This window comes from Branchiostoma lanceolatum, chromosome 4 (genome assembly GCF_035083965.1).
Source record: "Branchiostoma lanceolatum isolate klBraLanc5 chromosome 4, klBraLanc5.hap2, whole genome shotgun sequence".
Classification (NCBI taxonomy): domain Eukaryota; kingdom Metazoa; phylum Chordata; class Leptocardii; order Amphioxiformes; family Branchiostomatidae; genus Branchiostoma; species Branchiostoma lanceolatum.
In genome coordinates, this window is record NC_089725.1 from 24681459 (window position 1) to 24697198 (window position 15740).

At 44.4% G+C, this 15740-nt stretch overlaps 2 protein-coding genes across 4 annotated transcripts in view; one reads left to right on the forward strand and one right to left on the reverse strand.

Annotated features, from left to right (window-relative positions):
* The window catches only part of LOC136433584 (transport and Golgi organization protein 1 homolog), a 32835-nt gene extending 24668 nt beyond the window's left edge, over positions 1–8167 (reverse strand). For all 3 annotated transcript variants that reach the window (XM_066425913.1, XM_066425912.1, XM_066425911.1), the window contains exons 1-4: positions 8025–8167; positions 6261–6391; positions 5537–5635; positions 4503–5085 (exon numbers count right to left, since the gene is read on the reverse strand). In XM_066425913.1, the coding sequence (XP_066282010.1) occupies positions 4503–5085; positions 5537–5635; positions 6261–6391; positions 8025–8142 (931 nt within the window). In that variant the 5' untranslated portion in view covers positions 8143–8167. The remainder of the gene's footprint in view (positions 1–4502; positions 5086–5536; positions 5636–6260; positions 6392–8024) is intronic.
* Positions 8168–9412: 1245 nt separating this feature from the next.
* Positions 9413–14292, forward strand: LOC136433576 (uncharacterized). Its single transcript, XM_066425892.1, has 2 exons — positions 9413–10741; positions 13605–14292. The coding sequence occupies exons 1-2, from the start codon at positions 10210–10212 to the stop codon at positions 14075–14077; spliced, it is 1005 nt and encodes a 334-aa protein (XP_066281989.1). The 5' UTR covers positions 9413–10209; the 3' UTR covers positions 14078–14292.
* Positions 14293–15740: the final 1448 nt, after the last annotated feature.

The following is a 15740-nucleotide window of genomic DNA, read 5'->3' on the forward strand; positions in this document are numbered from 1 at the left end:
TGTCAGAAGTCGTTACTAGTTTTGGTTGGTCAGAAGCGAAAATCAATTTATCTGTCTGTACAACATGGTGATCCATGTGGTCAGGTATTTTTGTTTTGTCTGACAGACTCTGATCAGTTAGAATTGATTCTAATGTTTGAGAATATGTCAATTTGGCACTGCTCTTTGTAGGTGATTTGGCTGGCATGGAAGATGCTGAGATTTGACTAAGTTTAGTTGTTGGCACAGGATGTTGTACTGGTTTTGGAACGATATTTTCAGCTTCTGATACTGATTGAATAGGTGTTTCATCAGCAGTCAGGTCTATTTCTGTAGACAGTGTTTTGCGTGCTGTTTGACTGTGATATACATCTGTCAACACCTGTGAATATGTGGGATTGGAGACAGTTTCTGTGGGCCATCTGATAAAGGTGGTTGGGCATTGCTTTGGAGGTGATGTTGCTTCTTGTTCTTGACTGAGGCTTTCTATGTCATCAGGTCTTGGCTTATGTTCTGTGATTGCTGGTGAAAACAGTTCAGAACGTACTGGACTCTGGTAAAGACTAAGGATGACTTGCTTGTATGTGGACTTGTGGACACTTTCTTCTGGGTCTTTTTGTGCAATGTCAGGTTTTGGGATTTGATCATCAGAATCTACCTCATCTGTCTGCATGACAAACCCTTTTTCGCTGGTTGCAGTTGCTGCTCTGAGTTTTGTTGAAGTCGGTAATGTCTTGTCTTCAGAAAGACCTGCCATCACCTGCATGTATGATCGTGTGGAGGCACGCTCTGTGTGGGCAACATTTGTGACTGGAGGGGTCATTTGATTACCAGACACTGCAAAAACTGCCTCAACAGATTCCCGTGGTCGACCAACATCTTTATTTGCAGGTTTGGAAGCCCTGGCAGCTGAGATTGTTAACATACTTTGTGGCATTTTATCAAAGTCAAGTCCCATCATGACCTGCGAGTATGTGAGTTTCATGTCATCTTCAGTGAGGACTTTGGGCACAATATTGGCGGAAGGCATGTGATCACCTGAAATTGTGGAATCTTTCTGTACCACTTCAGTTTCTTGGTCGATATCATCGGCTACAGGTGTAAGTGTTATCACTGATTTTGATTTTAAAAAGGATGTAGTTTCAGTCTGATCCCAATAAATCCCTGTCATCACCTGGGTGTAGGTGTTTGTATTTTTGCTTTCTCCAATACCCTTACCCAACATGGATGATATGTGTGAAGCACTATCGTCATCTTTAGAAAGAAAAGCTTCTATGGATTCTCTTTCTACCTCTTGTGTTGGATGATCAGTTGCAGTCAGCGGAGAGCCCTTTTGGAAATGTACAACACTGTCCCTAAGTACTGTGGAAGTATAGGAAGGTCTGTCACTCTTCAGTGAAGTGAACTGTCTTGCTAGTTCTGTTTCTGCATCCTTTGAAGGTGGATGGATATCCCTTTCAGTTTCTAGTAGATTACCCTGTATGTGAGAATCATCCCCAAGCATTGCAAATATATAGGAAGGACTGTCACTTCTTGCAGAAGGAACGTTGACTGCTTCTTTTGATTGGGGAGCAGCACTGTCTTTACTTAATCTATCATCATAGTTTTGTCCACGCATGATGGAGAAGTATGATGGATTTTTACTTCTTTTGAGAAGAAAATCCTTGCGCGATGTTGTTCTAACAGGTTTCTCTGGAGGTTCATCTGCAACAGCACCTTCCATTGCATCTTTTTCCTCGGCTGCTTTGCCTTCCTTCCCTCTTGCTACCTTGTTTACCTCCAATAAGCTGCCATCTTTCTCTTTCTCATTTGACAGTTCTATTTCTGCATCTGTATCCTCTTCCCCATCTAACATTGTCATCTGAAACACCTCATCCTTTGACCTGAGCATCACTGATAGGTACCTTTCAATGGGAGTGAAACCTCTGCCTTGTCCATCAGGCTGGTCACTGGCATGTTCTTCTATTTCAGACTCTTCCTTCGACTCAATTTGTTCCTTAAGAGCCCCTTCTAGCACCAACTGCTCCTTGGTATCTTGATTTGTCTTAGCTTGCTTGCTGAGATTGTCTTCTGTTTCCGATTGTTCCTCATCATCTTGCTCTGCTTGCTTGTTGAAATTGTCCCCACTATCCTCTTCTGTCTCAGTCTGTTCATTACTGTCTTGTTCTGCCCCAGTGGTTTCCTTGGGATCCTCTTCTGTCTCAGTTTCTTTCCTACTATCTTCTTCTGTCTCAGGATCCTCTTTCTTATCTTCTTCGGTCTCAGGATCCTCCTTCTTGTCTTCCTCTGTCTCAGGATCCTTCTTCTTATCTTTTTCTATCTCAGGATCCTCCTCCTTACCTTCTTCTGTCTCAGGCTCCTCCTTCTTATCTTCCTCTGTCTCAGTATCCTCTTCATCTTCTTCTGTCTCAGGATCTTCCTTCTTATCTTCCTCTGTCTCAGGATCCTCCTTCTTGTCTTCCTCTGTCTCAGGATCCTTCTTCTTATCTTTTTCTATCTCAGGATCCTCCTCCTTACCTTCTTCTATCTCAGGCTCCTCCTTCTTATCTTCCTCTGTCTCCGTATCCTCTTCATCTTCTTCTGTCTCAGGATCTTCCTTCTTATCTTCCTCTGTCTCAGGATCCTCCTTCTTGTCTTCCTCTGTCTCAGGATCCTTCTCCGTATCTTTTTCTATCTCAGGATCCTCCTCCTTACCTTCTTCTGTCTCAGGATCCTTCTTCTTATCTTCTGCTGTCTCACGCTCCTCCTTCATATGTTCTGCTGTCTTAGTATCTTCCTTCTCATCTTCTTCTGCCTCAGGATCTTCCTTCTCATCTTCTTCTGTCTCAGGATCTTCCTTCTCATCTTCTACTGTCTCAGGATTCTCCTTATCTTTTTCTGTCTCAGGCTCCCCCTTACCTTCTTCTGTCTCAGGATCCGCCTTACTATCTTCTTCTATCTCAGACTCCTCCTTCTCATCTTCTTTTGTCTCAGGATCTTCCTTCTTATCATTTTCTGTCTCAGGCTCCTCCTTACCTTCTTCCGTCTCAGTGCCTTCCTTACTAACTTCTTCTGTATCTGTTTCCTCCTTACTATCTTCTTCTGTCATAGATTCTTCCTTCAGATCCCTTTCTGCCCCCGGCTGATCCTTACCACTGCGCTCTGTCTCAGTTTGTTCCTTGAGATCCCCCTCTCCCTCAGTTTGCTCCTTGAGATTGCCCTCTGTCTCAGGCTCCTCCTGAGTATTGTCTTCCAAGCCAGGTTGAGCCTGATTGACCATCTCATCCTTTTCATCTGTCTTCTCTTCATCTTTTGTTGTGATCTCTGCTTCATGAATGTGCTTTGATGCTATAAGTTCTTCCTCTGTCCATTGCTTTTTGACTGATGGGACAGGTTCAAATTTAGCATCCTTTTCTTCTACATCAACTGACTTTAATGTTCTACCTTTCCATACATCCTCATTATCTAATGGCTGCTGTCTGGCCTTCAAATCATCCTCAGTAAAGAAAAGCTCTATTATCTCCTCAAAGAAGGCTTCTTCATCTTCCTCTTGTACCTTGTCATTAGCCATCATGTGCAAGAGAAGGGGATCCAGACCTTCTTCCATCTCCTGTTGCAGGTGGGGATGATACAGTATCTCCTGATCATACTGGTGATCATCTTCCCATTCTCTGTAGTCATGTGGCACAAACTGTTGCTCCTGTCTTCTCACATGTCTATGTTCATGCGTATTGTGAGTGTGTGATCTATCAGAATCTCGGTAGTGTACGTCATGGTTAAAGTGAGAAGCATGTCTGTCATGTCTGTGCAAGTCCTGTTGTCTGTCCGTGTGAATGTACTGCTCTCTCTCGTGACCGGGCCCCGGACCATGCCAGTGTGGCTGGCGTGTGTCTGGTCTGTAGTCATCTACTGGTTGTGGGGTTAGTGGGTTAGGTACAGTTAGTGACAGCATCAACCAACAGCAAACAAAAAGTACCCATTAAGAGAATGCAACCAACAAAACAAAAGACAAAAACAAAATAAACCAAAACACAAAGAAAATATGAAACATGCGAGCAAAAAAGAGTTTACAGCTTTAGTAAAAAAATTCACAGTAAACCCTAGGTAGGCACACATATTAAAACATACATACGGAAGAAAAAAGAATACGATGCACACAGCTAACATACATGTACATGTAACGGTAAAGCAAAATGCAGGGGTAGAGCTAGATCTGTTTCCCCAGCTGATTATCCAAGCTCAACGTTAGATGTTAGAGTGATTAGGTTAATTATCGGATATGTGTTCTTTGCTTGCAGATGCATAATGTATTTGTATCCTTCACCCTTCCTTCGGGTTTACATATGTTATCACATCTAACAGTAAAAGTACACACAGGTGACATCTACCTGACAAAGCAATGTGTGGTTGACAACATACATGACGTACAAACAAGTCAAAACAAACAACACAGAACAGAAAACATGACAAGCGTGAATAGGTGAGGCAACTTCAACTTCAACTTACAAGCTTCTTTTTTTTCTTCCTACAAGGTGATGACTTACCATATAGCGATGATTCTTCATGGATGTTCAGATTCTCCCCATGCTCATAATATGGGTGCCCATGGTCCCTCTCTTCATACTGATGATGAATGCCATAGGGTGAGGGGTCCTCCTGATGGGCTGTACCATGTTGGGCTTCAGGGGGTGTTTCTTGTGGCCAATCTTGCTGATGAGATGGGTGTATGTCATGTTGCATACCACCTGTCCTTTGTTCAGGGTGACCTTCCTCCGTGTGATATGGCACTTCATAACGAGACTCCTCCTCATGATGGGGTGTACCATGTTGCTGTTCCTGTGGGGGTGCCCCATTTTGCCTGCCCTGTTCAGAAGGGTCGCCATAGTTCATATGTTCCCACTGAACCCGGACAGGTTTGGCACCGCGATCCTCCTCCTCCTGGCCCATATACTGAACCATCTCCTCTGCATTTGGCACTTGTGATCTCTGTACAGATGGGTCCCCCCTCCCTTGCATAGTCCTGGGGTCTTCCCCCTGAGACCCAGGGGACGGGTGGTCCTGGGGGTCGAGAGGGTGACCATGAGAAGTGTCATCTTCTTTCTCCTGGATATCTCCTTGCAGCTGTTCCTGTACAAAATGCATGGAGCAGACATGAAGTTTTAGAATGGTTGATGCAGGGGAAAAAACAAGGGAAGGGTTGTATTATAATCACTGTAAAAAAACATCCCAACTCCTAGACCCGCTTCATACCAGGATTCACGAATCAGGATGTATCCCCCCTCTGAGCCAGATTCTGACCGTTCATAGCAGGATTCGCAAATTAGGATCAATCCCATAACCTGGGTGAATCCCAATTTGTGACATCTGTTATGAACAGGGCCTTAATTTCATATGTCATACTAACAGGGAGTGTGTAGTCCCACTGAGCACTAGAGAAACTCAATTGCTTTCATGCTCATTCATGGTTTTCTCTGTCTGAAACAGCATTTATTTGAAAAAACAAAACACCATACATGTGATTCATGCACTGCTACAATAACATGCATTCAAAACAGAATTTCACAAATGTCTTCCTTACCTTTGTAGGAACTATGTGTGGCAGCGATGTATGAAATATGTTCAGCTCTATCAAAGCATCCTTCCTAAAATACCCAAACTTGTCTTCCTTCCCAACAACCTGTGAAGAAAATGAACAAGATGTCTTGTAAGACTATAAATGTAGCGAATATCTAATACTTCTTGATACAGAAAATGTTGAACATAGCCAGTGGCTTCAGTTGATACTAGACTAGTAGACGGCCTCCCCAAGTGGATAGCCTCCCCAAGTGGACGGCCTCTCAGTCGCGGTCTGGCGGAAACACTGATACTAGTATCTTACACCAATGGATGAATCTCATGATGTTGTTGAGAACAAGGAATCACAGAAGAGATTTCTGAATCTGACAGACTTCATGGTAATATGTGTCAGGTAGAAATTGCAATATTCCAGCGCTGATTCTGCTGCTAGAGATCCTGGTTTGAGTACGTAATTCAAAAGATATTCAGATCATATTCCCTTAAAAGACAGTCAGGCCTTTTCAACTTTAACTCATGTCACTTTAGATCAATGAATAGACTTGAAATATAGGATTTATGAATGAAAGACCACCCTACCACATTTGTAGCACCCTGATCAGAGTCTCTGTCAACAAAGACTCCAATCAAGATCTTTACCGTAGAATAGGCGATTTTGCCAGATTGCAATCTTTACCATGACGTATGTACATGTATCATAATATAATGGTAGAGAGGAGATATCTTACCACCCCTCCCCACAAGCCATTCTTGTCTGCCTCCTTACTGAAGACAGTGATGACATCATGAATGTTGAAGGACAGCAGACGAGGGTCAGGTGACCTGTGGGCCTTCCTCGCACGGCCCTGAGAAATGGCCTCTGGAAGGAGAAAGGATATAACAATACTATGAGAACATAACTTAGCTAGACATAGAGGAGCTCAATGTTAGATTCAGAAAGGCAGTGGCTACATATTGCGTTAAATTTGAGCGGGTAGGCTTCACTACTGTAAACGCATTCACTAGTAAGTTCGCGTAGTTTTTATTTCGCGCTGCAGTGAAAATAGAGTGTTCGCTGTGGTTTTAGGTTTCGGCAGCGTATAGTCACATACTGCTACAGTATTGGTCAAACATGTTTGCGGTGGTTTTAAGTCTGCGGTGAAACGGTCGCCGCAAAAACCGCGAACATAAAACCACCACAAACATTTTTGCATTTACAGTACATCAGTTTATGCTAAATTCAGGGGCAAATTATGCTTTATATAGAATGCACCGATAAGGCTCTCCATTAAATTCAAGGGGTCTATGAATTAAAACGGAATTAAATCAGGTGATCACGCTATACATAAAGGTGTATGCAGCCCCCACTTAGGTTTTAAACATAGCAAAAGTAAAGCAGGGAAATGGATTAGACAACTGTCTGGGGGTAAATTTGGTCCTCAGTCTTCCGTAGGAAAGTGGAAGAAATTGCCTCTTGGTTTAAGACTGTACCTGTTAATTGATAATCTAGTGCCTTCTTCTATTCAGCCATAGAATGGCAAGATTACAAAAATACAAGCCAAATTCAATGAAGCCATTCCTTCCCACGTTGTATATCACATGGTCAATCATTAACTGCTCAACAGTAAACAGAACCAACACCAACGGACAGAGTCTAATGCTGCACGACGTACTTCAAAGATTCAGTGATTGTGAAAATTTTAAAACAATTTGCAATGCATTAAGATGTTACAACAAGGTCGATATCCTATCCTATCATATCCTATTATCCTACCTCACTGCCTTTACTCTGAAGTCTGACGCCACAAATTTATCAACAACACACCATTGATGAATCTCTGACTAATACAATAACAAAGACCAGCATGATTAATTGTAACTAACGGCTGATGCATGTTGAAATTTTAAAAAATGTGACCATTAATTCTTAACTAGTTTAAATAACATACAGCAGGTAGTTGGATATCTCAGACATTTGTTGATAACTTCAGCACTGGCCTTTCTGGCCGAACCACTTCATTAGTTCATAACATATGTTAATCTATTGTTATCACACATCAGCAATAAATTATTCATGCTGCAAGAATGCTGTCCTTTTCAGTCAGGGGGCTTCGCGTAATTAAAAAGAAAGGTCGCAGCGATATTGTTACCTGGATGCACACTATAGCACGCCAGGGTTCGCCCGTTCGAACGCATTGTGTCCAATAATTGATGGCTTTATGATAAGAGTTGTTTATTACCCCAACTATGATTGCTGGCGTGTTCAAAGCCACGTTCCCACATAGTAACGAGGAGAGGTACACGTTGGCAATACTCCAGCCTCTGCTGCAATCATCTACAATGTATCGATGTTAGCAGCTACTATATATTTTGATCAGCTGGCCGACGCGCGGTCAATCAAATAAGACAGCGCGTCCGATGCCACGCTGATACCTGTGCGACAGTATACACACGGTTATACAGCAATATTGGGCAGCTAGAGAGGAGAAAGAAGAAAATTCCAACACCATTACCTCTGCAACTTGGGTCCACACATCTCTGAGTTTGAGGAATGAAGGAATCTGCGGATTTGAAGGCGAAATCGGACAAAACGATCGCAAGAATCGCCAACAGCCGACTGGCGGCCGCCATGTTGGATTTCCCTTTTGCGACGACGCAGGCGCAAAGGTGCGCGGACACGTCAGCGGGAATCGCGTCACTTGCGGAAGTTCCTGGCACATTCCAATGTGAAACTTTTAGGGTCGGGGGTTATTACAGCACAGTAAACATCTAACGATCAGGAATGGGAGACAAGGCCATGTCTGTCTTTTTAGCAATACCTGGACATGATAGAGCCAGGCGTCCCTCCCGAAACCACTTTCACTTTCAATCTATTGATTTTATGCTCTTCTATCTCAGTATTGGAACGTTAATACATTCGACTGAGGGGGTGTTCAGGTGATCAATAGGAGAAACAATTGTTTTTCCCCGATACATACTGCCATCAAACCCTTACGCGCCTCTCCGTCGGTAATGACAGTGGCAGGCGCGTGTGGCTTTGGTACTGCCGACGTCATTCACTTTGACGTACACACGTGCTGAGTTTTGTACTGCGCCACAATCGCAAATAGAATCTAAGAACACACTTTTTTTTTCTAATTTGAGAAGGGTATGGTGTGGTACAGAAGAATAATTGAGTGTCCAATTCAGTTTAAAACGCTGCTATTTGAACACCTTCGATATATCCAAGGTAATAGTTACTCAAGCCACTTCGGCTGTATATATATATGAAAATTAAACTGATCGGATTTTTTTGCAATCTAAAACAAACAAAAAACATTTTGGCTTGACACACCATGCAGGGTATCCCAGAGCGTTTAGATATGATGAAATATATGATGTAGTAAGTTGTGACGTGTTAAGACTTTTGTTTATATCAGCCCATTGACGCCCGCGCTTTGTGTGCTGTGTTTGCCTGGCATTCAACGATCCCGGATCTTGCAGTCGACACTTGCTCACACAACTCACGTCAGGGTGAGCTGATGTGTACATACGAACACACGCCCGCTTAACATATGGCTCAAACTTTCACAGTGCTGTGCCGTTTTGAACTTATTACACAAGTATACACGGGATGCAAATGTAAAGTATACTTTAGTCAACCTTAGTTAACTTAGAACTTTGACAGTAGCCTAGATACCTTTTTTTGATTCCCATGTATTCCCATGTACTTGTTTGTCTGCAATTAGCCTTCGGGCATGAACTTGCAATAAAGTTATTATTAAAGTTATTATTACTTTAATAGACAAGTTGCCATATGCTGTGTTCCCGATTACAAACAGGCCTTATTATTTCGGCCGCAGATTTGTCATTATTGAATGGAACGACGTGTCCTTGTCCCTTTATCCCGACGCCCCCTCCCATCTCAAGACGTTTAGCCGGTACACTGGCACACCTTGTCCTGCGATCGAGTCTGACGATTTGTTTCTTTTGTCCCAGCCCGGTATTATCCCAGTATCAACACCTGGCATCTCCTGGCGACAATCATGCGTGGAAAGAATAACATCGACGTCATCAGCCCGTGAAATATGCGGGCTTTTATTCCGCGATACAAACGGCATTTCTTTTACATCTGATTAATGCTTATTGCATCAAGTTCATCATGGACCAACACAGGCGCTTACTGTTGCTAAGTTAATGAAACGGTAAGGTGGTATGTGGAACAATGTCAGACGGCTGTCAGAGGTCTCATTATATGTAGAAGTATGACGAACACCGTTCTTTGTGGTTTGACGCGTAGTTGTAGCCGTGTAAATCTTCTGAGTGCGTTTTCTTGTAACAGGTGTTCGCCTGAGGATTATTCGGCTCGAGGGTAATACTAATAGTACAGTGCTCACTGGCAGCGAGATATGACGGATACATTCTGTTCCTTTGTGATCACCGTTAGCTTATAATGTGACCCGTCTTAGAAGGATTTAGGAAACGTAAACACAAGGTTCCGTCTGGTGAGAAGCGAATGGGAGCGCGACTATTGGCGCGAAAAGGATCTATTTTCAGCCAACATCAGACTACGTCCATTCGATCAGTCTCTCAGTCACCTGTGGTGGTGGACCTTGCCACAACTATGTCTAAGAAGTGTGGCGAAGCTTGATCGCGCTGTTCTTGAGTAACTCCGGGGAAGTTTCGGAAACAAGACGACTGAGTGGTCACAGTCAGACCATGGACGGCAGGGAGAGGACCTCGCCGGGAGAACTCAGCGTCCGTAGTTGGCCCATGAGCGCTCCGCGGCGGGTTAAATCACGAGGGAGCAAGAGCGACATTGGGCCGCGTCCCCAGGGCCCCATCTACCGACGGAACAGAACGACAATCACGTATGACGTCTACAAGGGACTGTGTTCTGGAACGCATGTCTTGGAAACGGATTCGGTTGACGCTGGCAAGAACACGACAAGAAGTCAGGAGACACCTGAGTCGCGCTTTGTCATGGCAGACGAAGATTGCCTTTGTGGGAAAGTTTTTCACATGAGCGATGCCATTGCGGTCGTACCGCCAGGTAGTACGCCAAGGACAAAGGCAGCAGCCAGATGGTTTACTCCTACTTCTGTGAAAAGTGCTGGGACGGACTGCCGACATCCCGGACGGCTCACCACGAGCAGGGCGACCATGTGTAGGGGAGACAAACACATCATGGGGAGACTCTGGGAACTGAACAGTTATCTGGACAACGGTGACACACACCGGCCATTTTCAGGTGACGGCTAGTGTTTGCTTCATCTTAGAAACTGTCTCATTGACATTGAAAAGTTCGTTTTGAATCAAGGAAACAGAGACTGTGTCATTTGTGTATCGAAAAACAAATCAATCCATGCATATGTTCTCCAGTGAAAGTTTATCTTTCAACTTCTCGTCCAAACGGCCCTAACATTAGACATGCCCCTTGACAAGTCACGATTCTAAATCTTTCCACTTTTTAGTACTGTAAGGCTCTATTGTGTGTTAAGAAATATCTTAAAATTTTCCGTGTCACTCCATTCTTAGTCACGATAGCATCCGTGCCAGTCTTGTTGAAAGAGCGTCTTGAGCTGTTTGCACAGTTAGACTAACTGTTCTTGAGTAGAAGTGTTCTAACGAGTGCTCTCCAGCTTCTCGCTCCGAGCGTGCCATTGGGGATGGTAAAGCAGTGGATTTGGTCTTGTGTTGGCACGGAATGGGTGAAAGAGTACAGCCAGAGCAGTGTTTAAGTCAGAGGGCCAAAATCGTTCAAAACTTGTGGGCAGTGGCATGATTATTGCAGTTTTGGATGTGGGCCGAGCTGGGTACTGAAACACCTGATACGTAACGTTAAAGGGTATTAGAATGGAAAAAAGAAATTCCGTGTGACTGCATGAGGGAATCGTTTGAATGTGACAGCTTCTTTCAACTTATGCCCTACATACAACTTGCCTATCGTTCCTAACTTATGTAGTAATCAGTTCGCCATTCTATACACAGTTGTCCACCTGTTTACCTCGTCGGTCAGGTTGGGGTTCTTTGTGCGCAATAAAATAGCCCGCTGACACGAACCACAGTTCAGTCGAACAACATGTAAACTTACAGCTTACAAACTTTATTGTCACCCCCGAGCGCCCAGGTAACGACAGAAACACCTAGTAAATGGGCTGTCGGAGCCTATAGAACACTGATTGAGAGAAAGGCACGATGAACAAAAGTTGTGTGCGGGCACGTGTGTGTGTGTGCGTACGTACGTGTGAACGTGTGTATGTACGGTGTGTGTGTGTGTGTGTGTGTGTGTGTGTGTGCGTGCGCGCGTGGGTATATGTGTGCGCCCGTACGTACGTGTATGTATGTGTGTGTGTGCCGATGTGTGTGTGTGTGTGCACGTGCGTATATGTGTGTGTGTGTATGTATATGTGTGTGTGTGTGTGTGTGTGTGCGTGTGTGTGTATGTGTGTGTGTGTGTGCGTGCGTGTAAAGTTGCAGAATTACCAATGAAACATTATCGGATATAAAGTATTGACTCCAAAAGAAGTCAAAAGAAGCTTTTCACACACCTCTACGTGCACCATCTTGTCGTTCAGGCGAGAAAATTAATTCCTTTGGATGTCATCCGATTATTATCTTCGCCGAGTACTATAGTACTCGGGGTAGATTATGTTTTCGGTTGAGCCAGCTGTTGGGTGGGTCTGTATGTATGTCAAGAGGATAACTCAAGAAACCTTTGATGAATCTTTATGATTTTTGGTAGGTGTGTAGTGGTTGTGCAAAGGAAGGTCAAGTTAAAAAATGGTTCACCATGCGTTTTTCAACAGTACTGCAGCGGACTTTTAATTTTCGTGCGTTTGTATGAAGGCAAAAAAAGTGACGGAAACGTTGATGGATCTTCATGATGTTTTGCAGGTGTGTAGATGTTATAGAAACGGAGGTCAAGTTCAAAAATGGTTCTCCTGGCATTTTCCCTCGGTACTGCAGCGGGCTTTGTGTGGATGTGTATTTTCTTGTGGACAATATAACTCCAGAAGCTGTTTATGGATCTGTATGATATTTAGTGGATGGGTAGGGTTTACGGATAGGAAGGTCAAGTTCGATAATCGGCCTTCTAGCAAGTACCTAAGGTACTGCAGCGGAGCTTCAAAATTTACTGGCATATTTTCTGAAAGTGCTATGGTCATGATATTTGTGTGGTAGATAGTTCATGCCACAAGAAGTACGTTCTGTAAGTTTGGGCCCCCTAGCGGCTTGTTCAGAACTGCAGTGGGTGTTTTGTTTTGACATTCGGACACGTATTACTTGAGAAGGGGTGAAGAGATTGTCGTGAAGTTTTGTATGTAGAGAGCTCAGATGGTGCTTTGCACAATCGATGTCTAATTATAGAAAACAGGGGCTAATCTGCATAATTAGTAAGGATAATTGTAAATCCATTATATTCCAATAGAAGCATAAATAAACAGATGGGGTACATAAATAAACAAATGGGGCAGTCTCACTACAATTCAAGTAGATGTGTGGGTCCGGTTGGTTTTTAAAGTGTTCAGTTTCGGCATTTTTGTCCAACACACGGGTTGAGACATAACGGAAAGGGAACAAAATAGAAAGCCTTACAAAACACCTAAAACATGTGAATAACCAGCCGGACCCACTCCTCTGCTCAGAGAGTACACTGCACCAAAACTGCACCACTGCTAGGTATTACCTAGCACTGTATGGAAAAGTAACATGTACTATGTCTTGCAAAATGTGTATGATATGGAATAATGATTTATTCTATTCATATATATTGACTGTACCATTTAATTATAACTTTCAATTTTTTTGATGACCAGTTATAACATATATCAGCACACTATACACATATACTTGTCCTGTACCACCAAATGATTTTTATCCTTATCTAGACTGGACTCATTCTCCCCCCCAACCCTCCCCCCCCCATTATAATTTTCAAACGGTATGGTGTATGATCAAGTTTGCAGGGGGTGATAAGCATGTAAATATTAATCACTCTCTACAATAAGCCTTGATTATTTGGCGAAGATAATGTGTTCGTGGAACTCTAGTTCATTGATGTGATGTATGATGCCTGCCTAACCAGTCCTCTCGCATTCCGTCTCATTCAGGTCCCCCTGTCCATCCCTGGTTCAAGACTCGTCTGTGCGCCGTACACGACCTGCGGCCCCCCACCCCCACCACTCCGCACCTCCCCGCCCTGCCCAACAGGACCGACCGCTTCGAGCAGGTGGTTCGGCGGGAAGCTCGAGCCAACGCCCGGCGGCAGCTCCCCGGCCTGAGGACGGTGACGCTCGTGTGGAGGAACATGCGGGGCAGGGAAGCGTACAGTCAGCAGGAGCTGCACCACTTCGTGTCCATGATAGGACCTGTAGACGCTATCATGTTGCTGGGTCCCACCAGTGCCCGGGTGGTCTTCAAAGACACGGACGCCGCCTGTAAAGCGGTCAACGCCACGGGCAAATTTGGCAGGCCCGATAATCGTCTGTATTGCAACTGGCTGCATCGCGGCATGGACAATAAAAAGTTTAGATTAAAGGGTCGACAGCTAGTGGTACATTATGATCCGATGTTATACACGTAAAATAGGTTATTCCAAAACTTTATATCTTCTGTAAGCCTTCGTGTTGTTCTGATCTGAGATCATCGATTACCAAATGTACTGATAGATTTGTTCGTCACAGAGACGAAAAACAATAGTTTTCTTGTTACAAACAGTGCCATGTCATTGGATGATGCAAAGTACTTGCTATTTTTGGTACCTAAGCTTCAATAAACTGGCATTCAAGTGGGGGTGTTGCCCAGGTTTTGTGTGCTGTTTATCCACATCAAGCGCTATGAAAACTCCTTTTGCCAGTTGGATACGGTCTTTGCCATCGTTAGATCTGCTTGGAGATTACATACCCCGATGTTGTGCCCTTTGGAAAGGCACTTTACACGAACTTTCCTCACTTCACTCAGTCTAAAATGAGTACCTGGCTTCGGTTAGGGACGTCCCTCGGAAGTCTCATATTTCAGGAGAGCCACACGTCGAGCACGTTAAGGTAATCTCCAAGCAGAGGTTAGTGGAGAAGATCGTGACCTTTTCATCCTCAGCCCCGTTTTCGTCGGCCACGTTAAAAAAACACACCACCACAAAAAAGTAGGGGCCCGTCCATGTGCATTTGTGTGTTACTTCACCAGGAATGATTACATGATTTTACATTACTGGATACTTCACCCCGTGTCCTGATGAAATGGAATGATTCACTGTGATGACTGATGATAATATAGGTCTGAGATGTTCTAAGCTTCTATAACGTTAGTCCTTTGTCATGGACCAATCCGCAGAAGCTGAGTCGCCGAAGATACGGTGATGTAGGCGTCTTGGAAAAATCCGATGGTCACGACAACCACTGAGGTGTCAATTGGCCACCACCTAGCCTGGGTGCCAGACCACCGCGCTCCTGGCGCTAATCCTTCGGCCGGGGAAGCAACTCGCGCCGCCACCACAGATAGCACACGGCCCACTAATTAGCTCTCGCGCGATAGAAATCAGAGTCCGGCTGCCAAGCGCTCCCGGGTGCCAACTCTATCCCATACTACTAGGTCTTCCCGGCCCAAAAGGGGTTATCATCGCATCGCGCGAAAGGTCTGGTATCCAGGCTAGCCACCACAAGGTATTCCTATATAGGCCTACGGGGGTGCTTGCTTACTTGCTTTATGTCGAGACTGGAAGCTCACGAGTCGTGATGGCAGTCCATGTGGTTCAACTTCAAGGCCAGTGTCTTTCTGCAGGGTGTCAATGTATGTTGCTGCGGGTCTTCCAGGCCTCATTTTCCAGGCCTCCTCGTAAGGGGGTACGGATCGTAGAAGTCGGCAAAAAAGGAGAATGATTGGCATGGCATGGATAGTCAGTCCACAGAAAGGTTATTAATTAACACCCCGCCCTTCGAAGCGACCAGTGAACCCCTTTGGTCGCCAAACTCCCTGGCAAATCCTTCTCCCTATTAGCAAGCGTGGTCAGTCTGGTAGAGACTATTAGTTGGAAGCGAGGGAGCCGTCCAACCTCACAGATGGAGTATTCTACTCGTTCCGGGAGCAGACTTTGATGTGCACGGTCAATGCATGGAGATGCCTACTTGCTGTAGAGTAGAGTAGTCATCGTGACGAAATTCCACATCTTAATCATTATAAAAGGGAAAATAGTCCTCTCCCTAGGTCACAGTTCGTATAGAAAATGTGAGCACACACATGATCCTAAGCTA

Excerpts from the sequence above, each read along its gene's own strand:
- LOC136433576 (XM_066425892.1), top strand. The coding sequence starts at position 10,210 with ATGGACGGCAGGGAGAGGACCTCGCCGGGAGAACTCAGCGTCCGTAGT. Across the intron at positions 10,742-13,604 it reads CACACACCGGCCATTTTCAG|GTCCCCCTGTCCATCCCTGG; the intron begins GTGACGGCTAGT and ends CGTCTCATTCAG.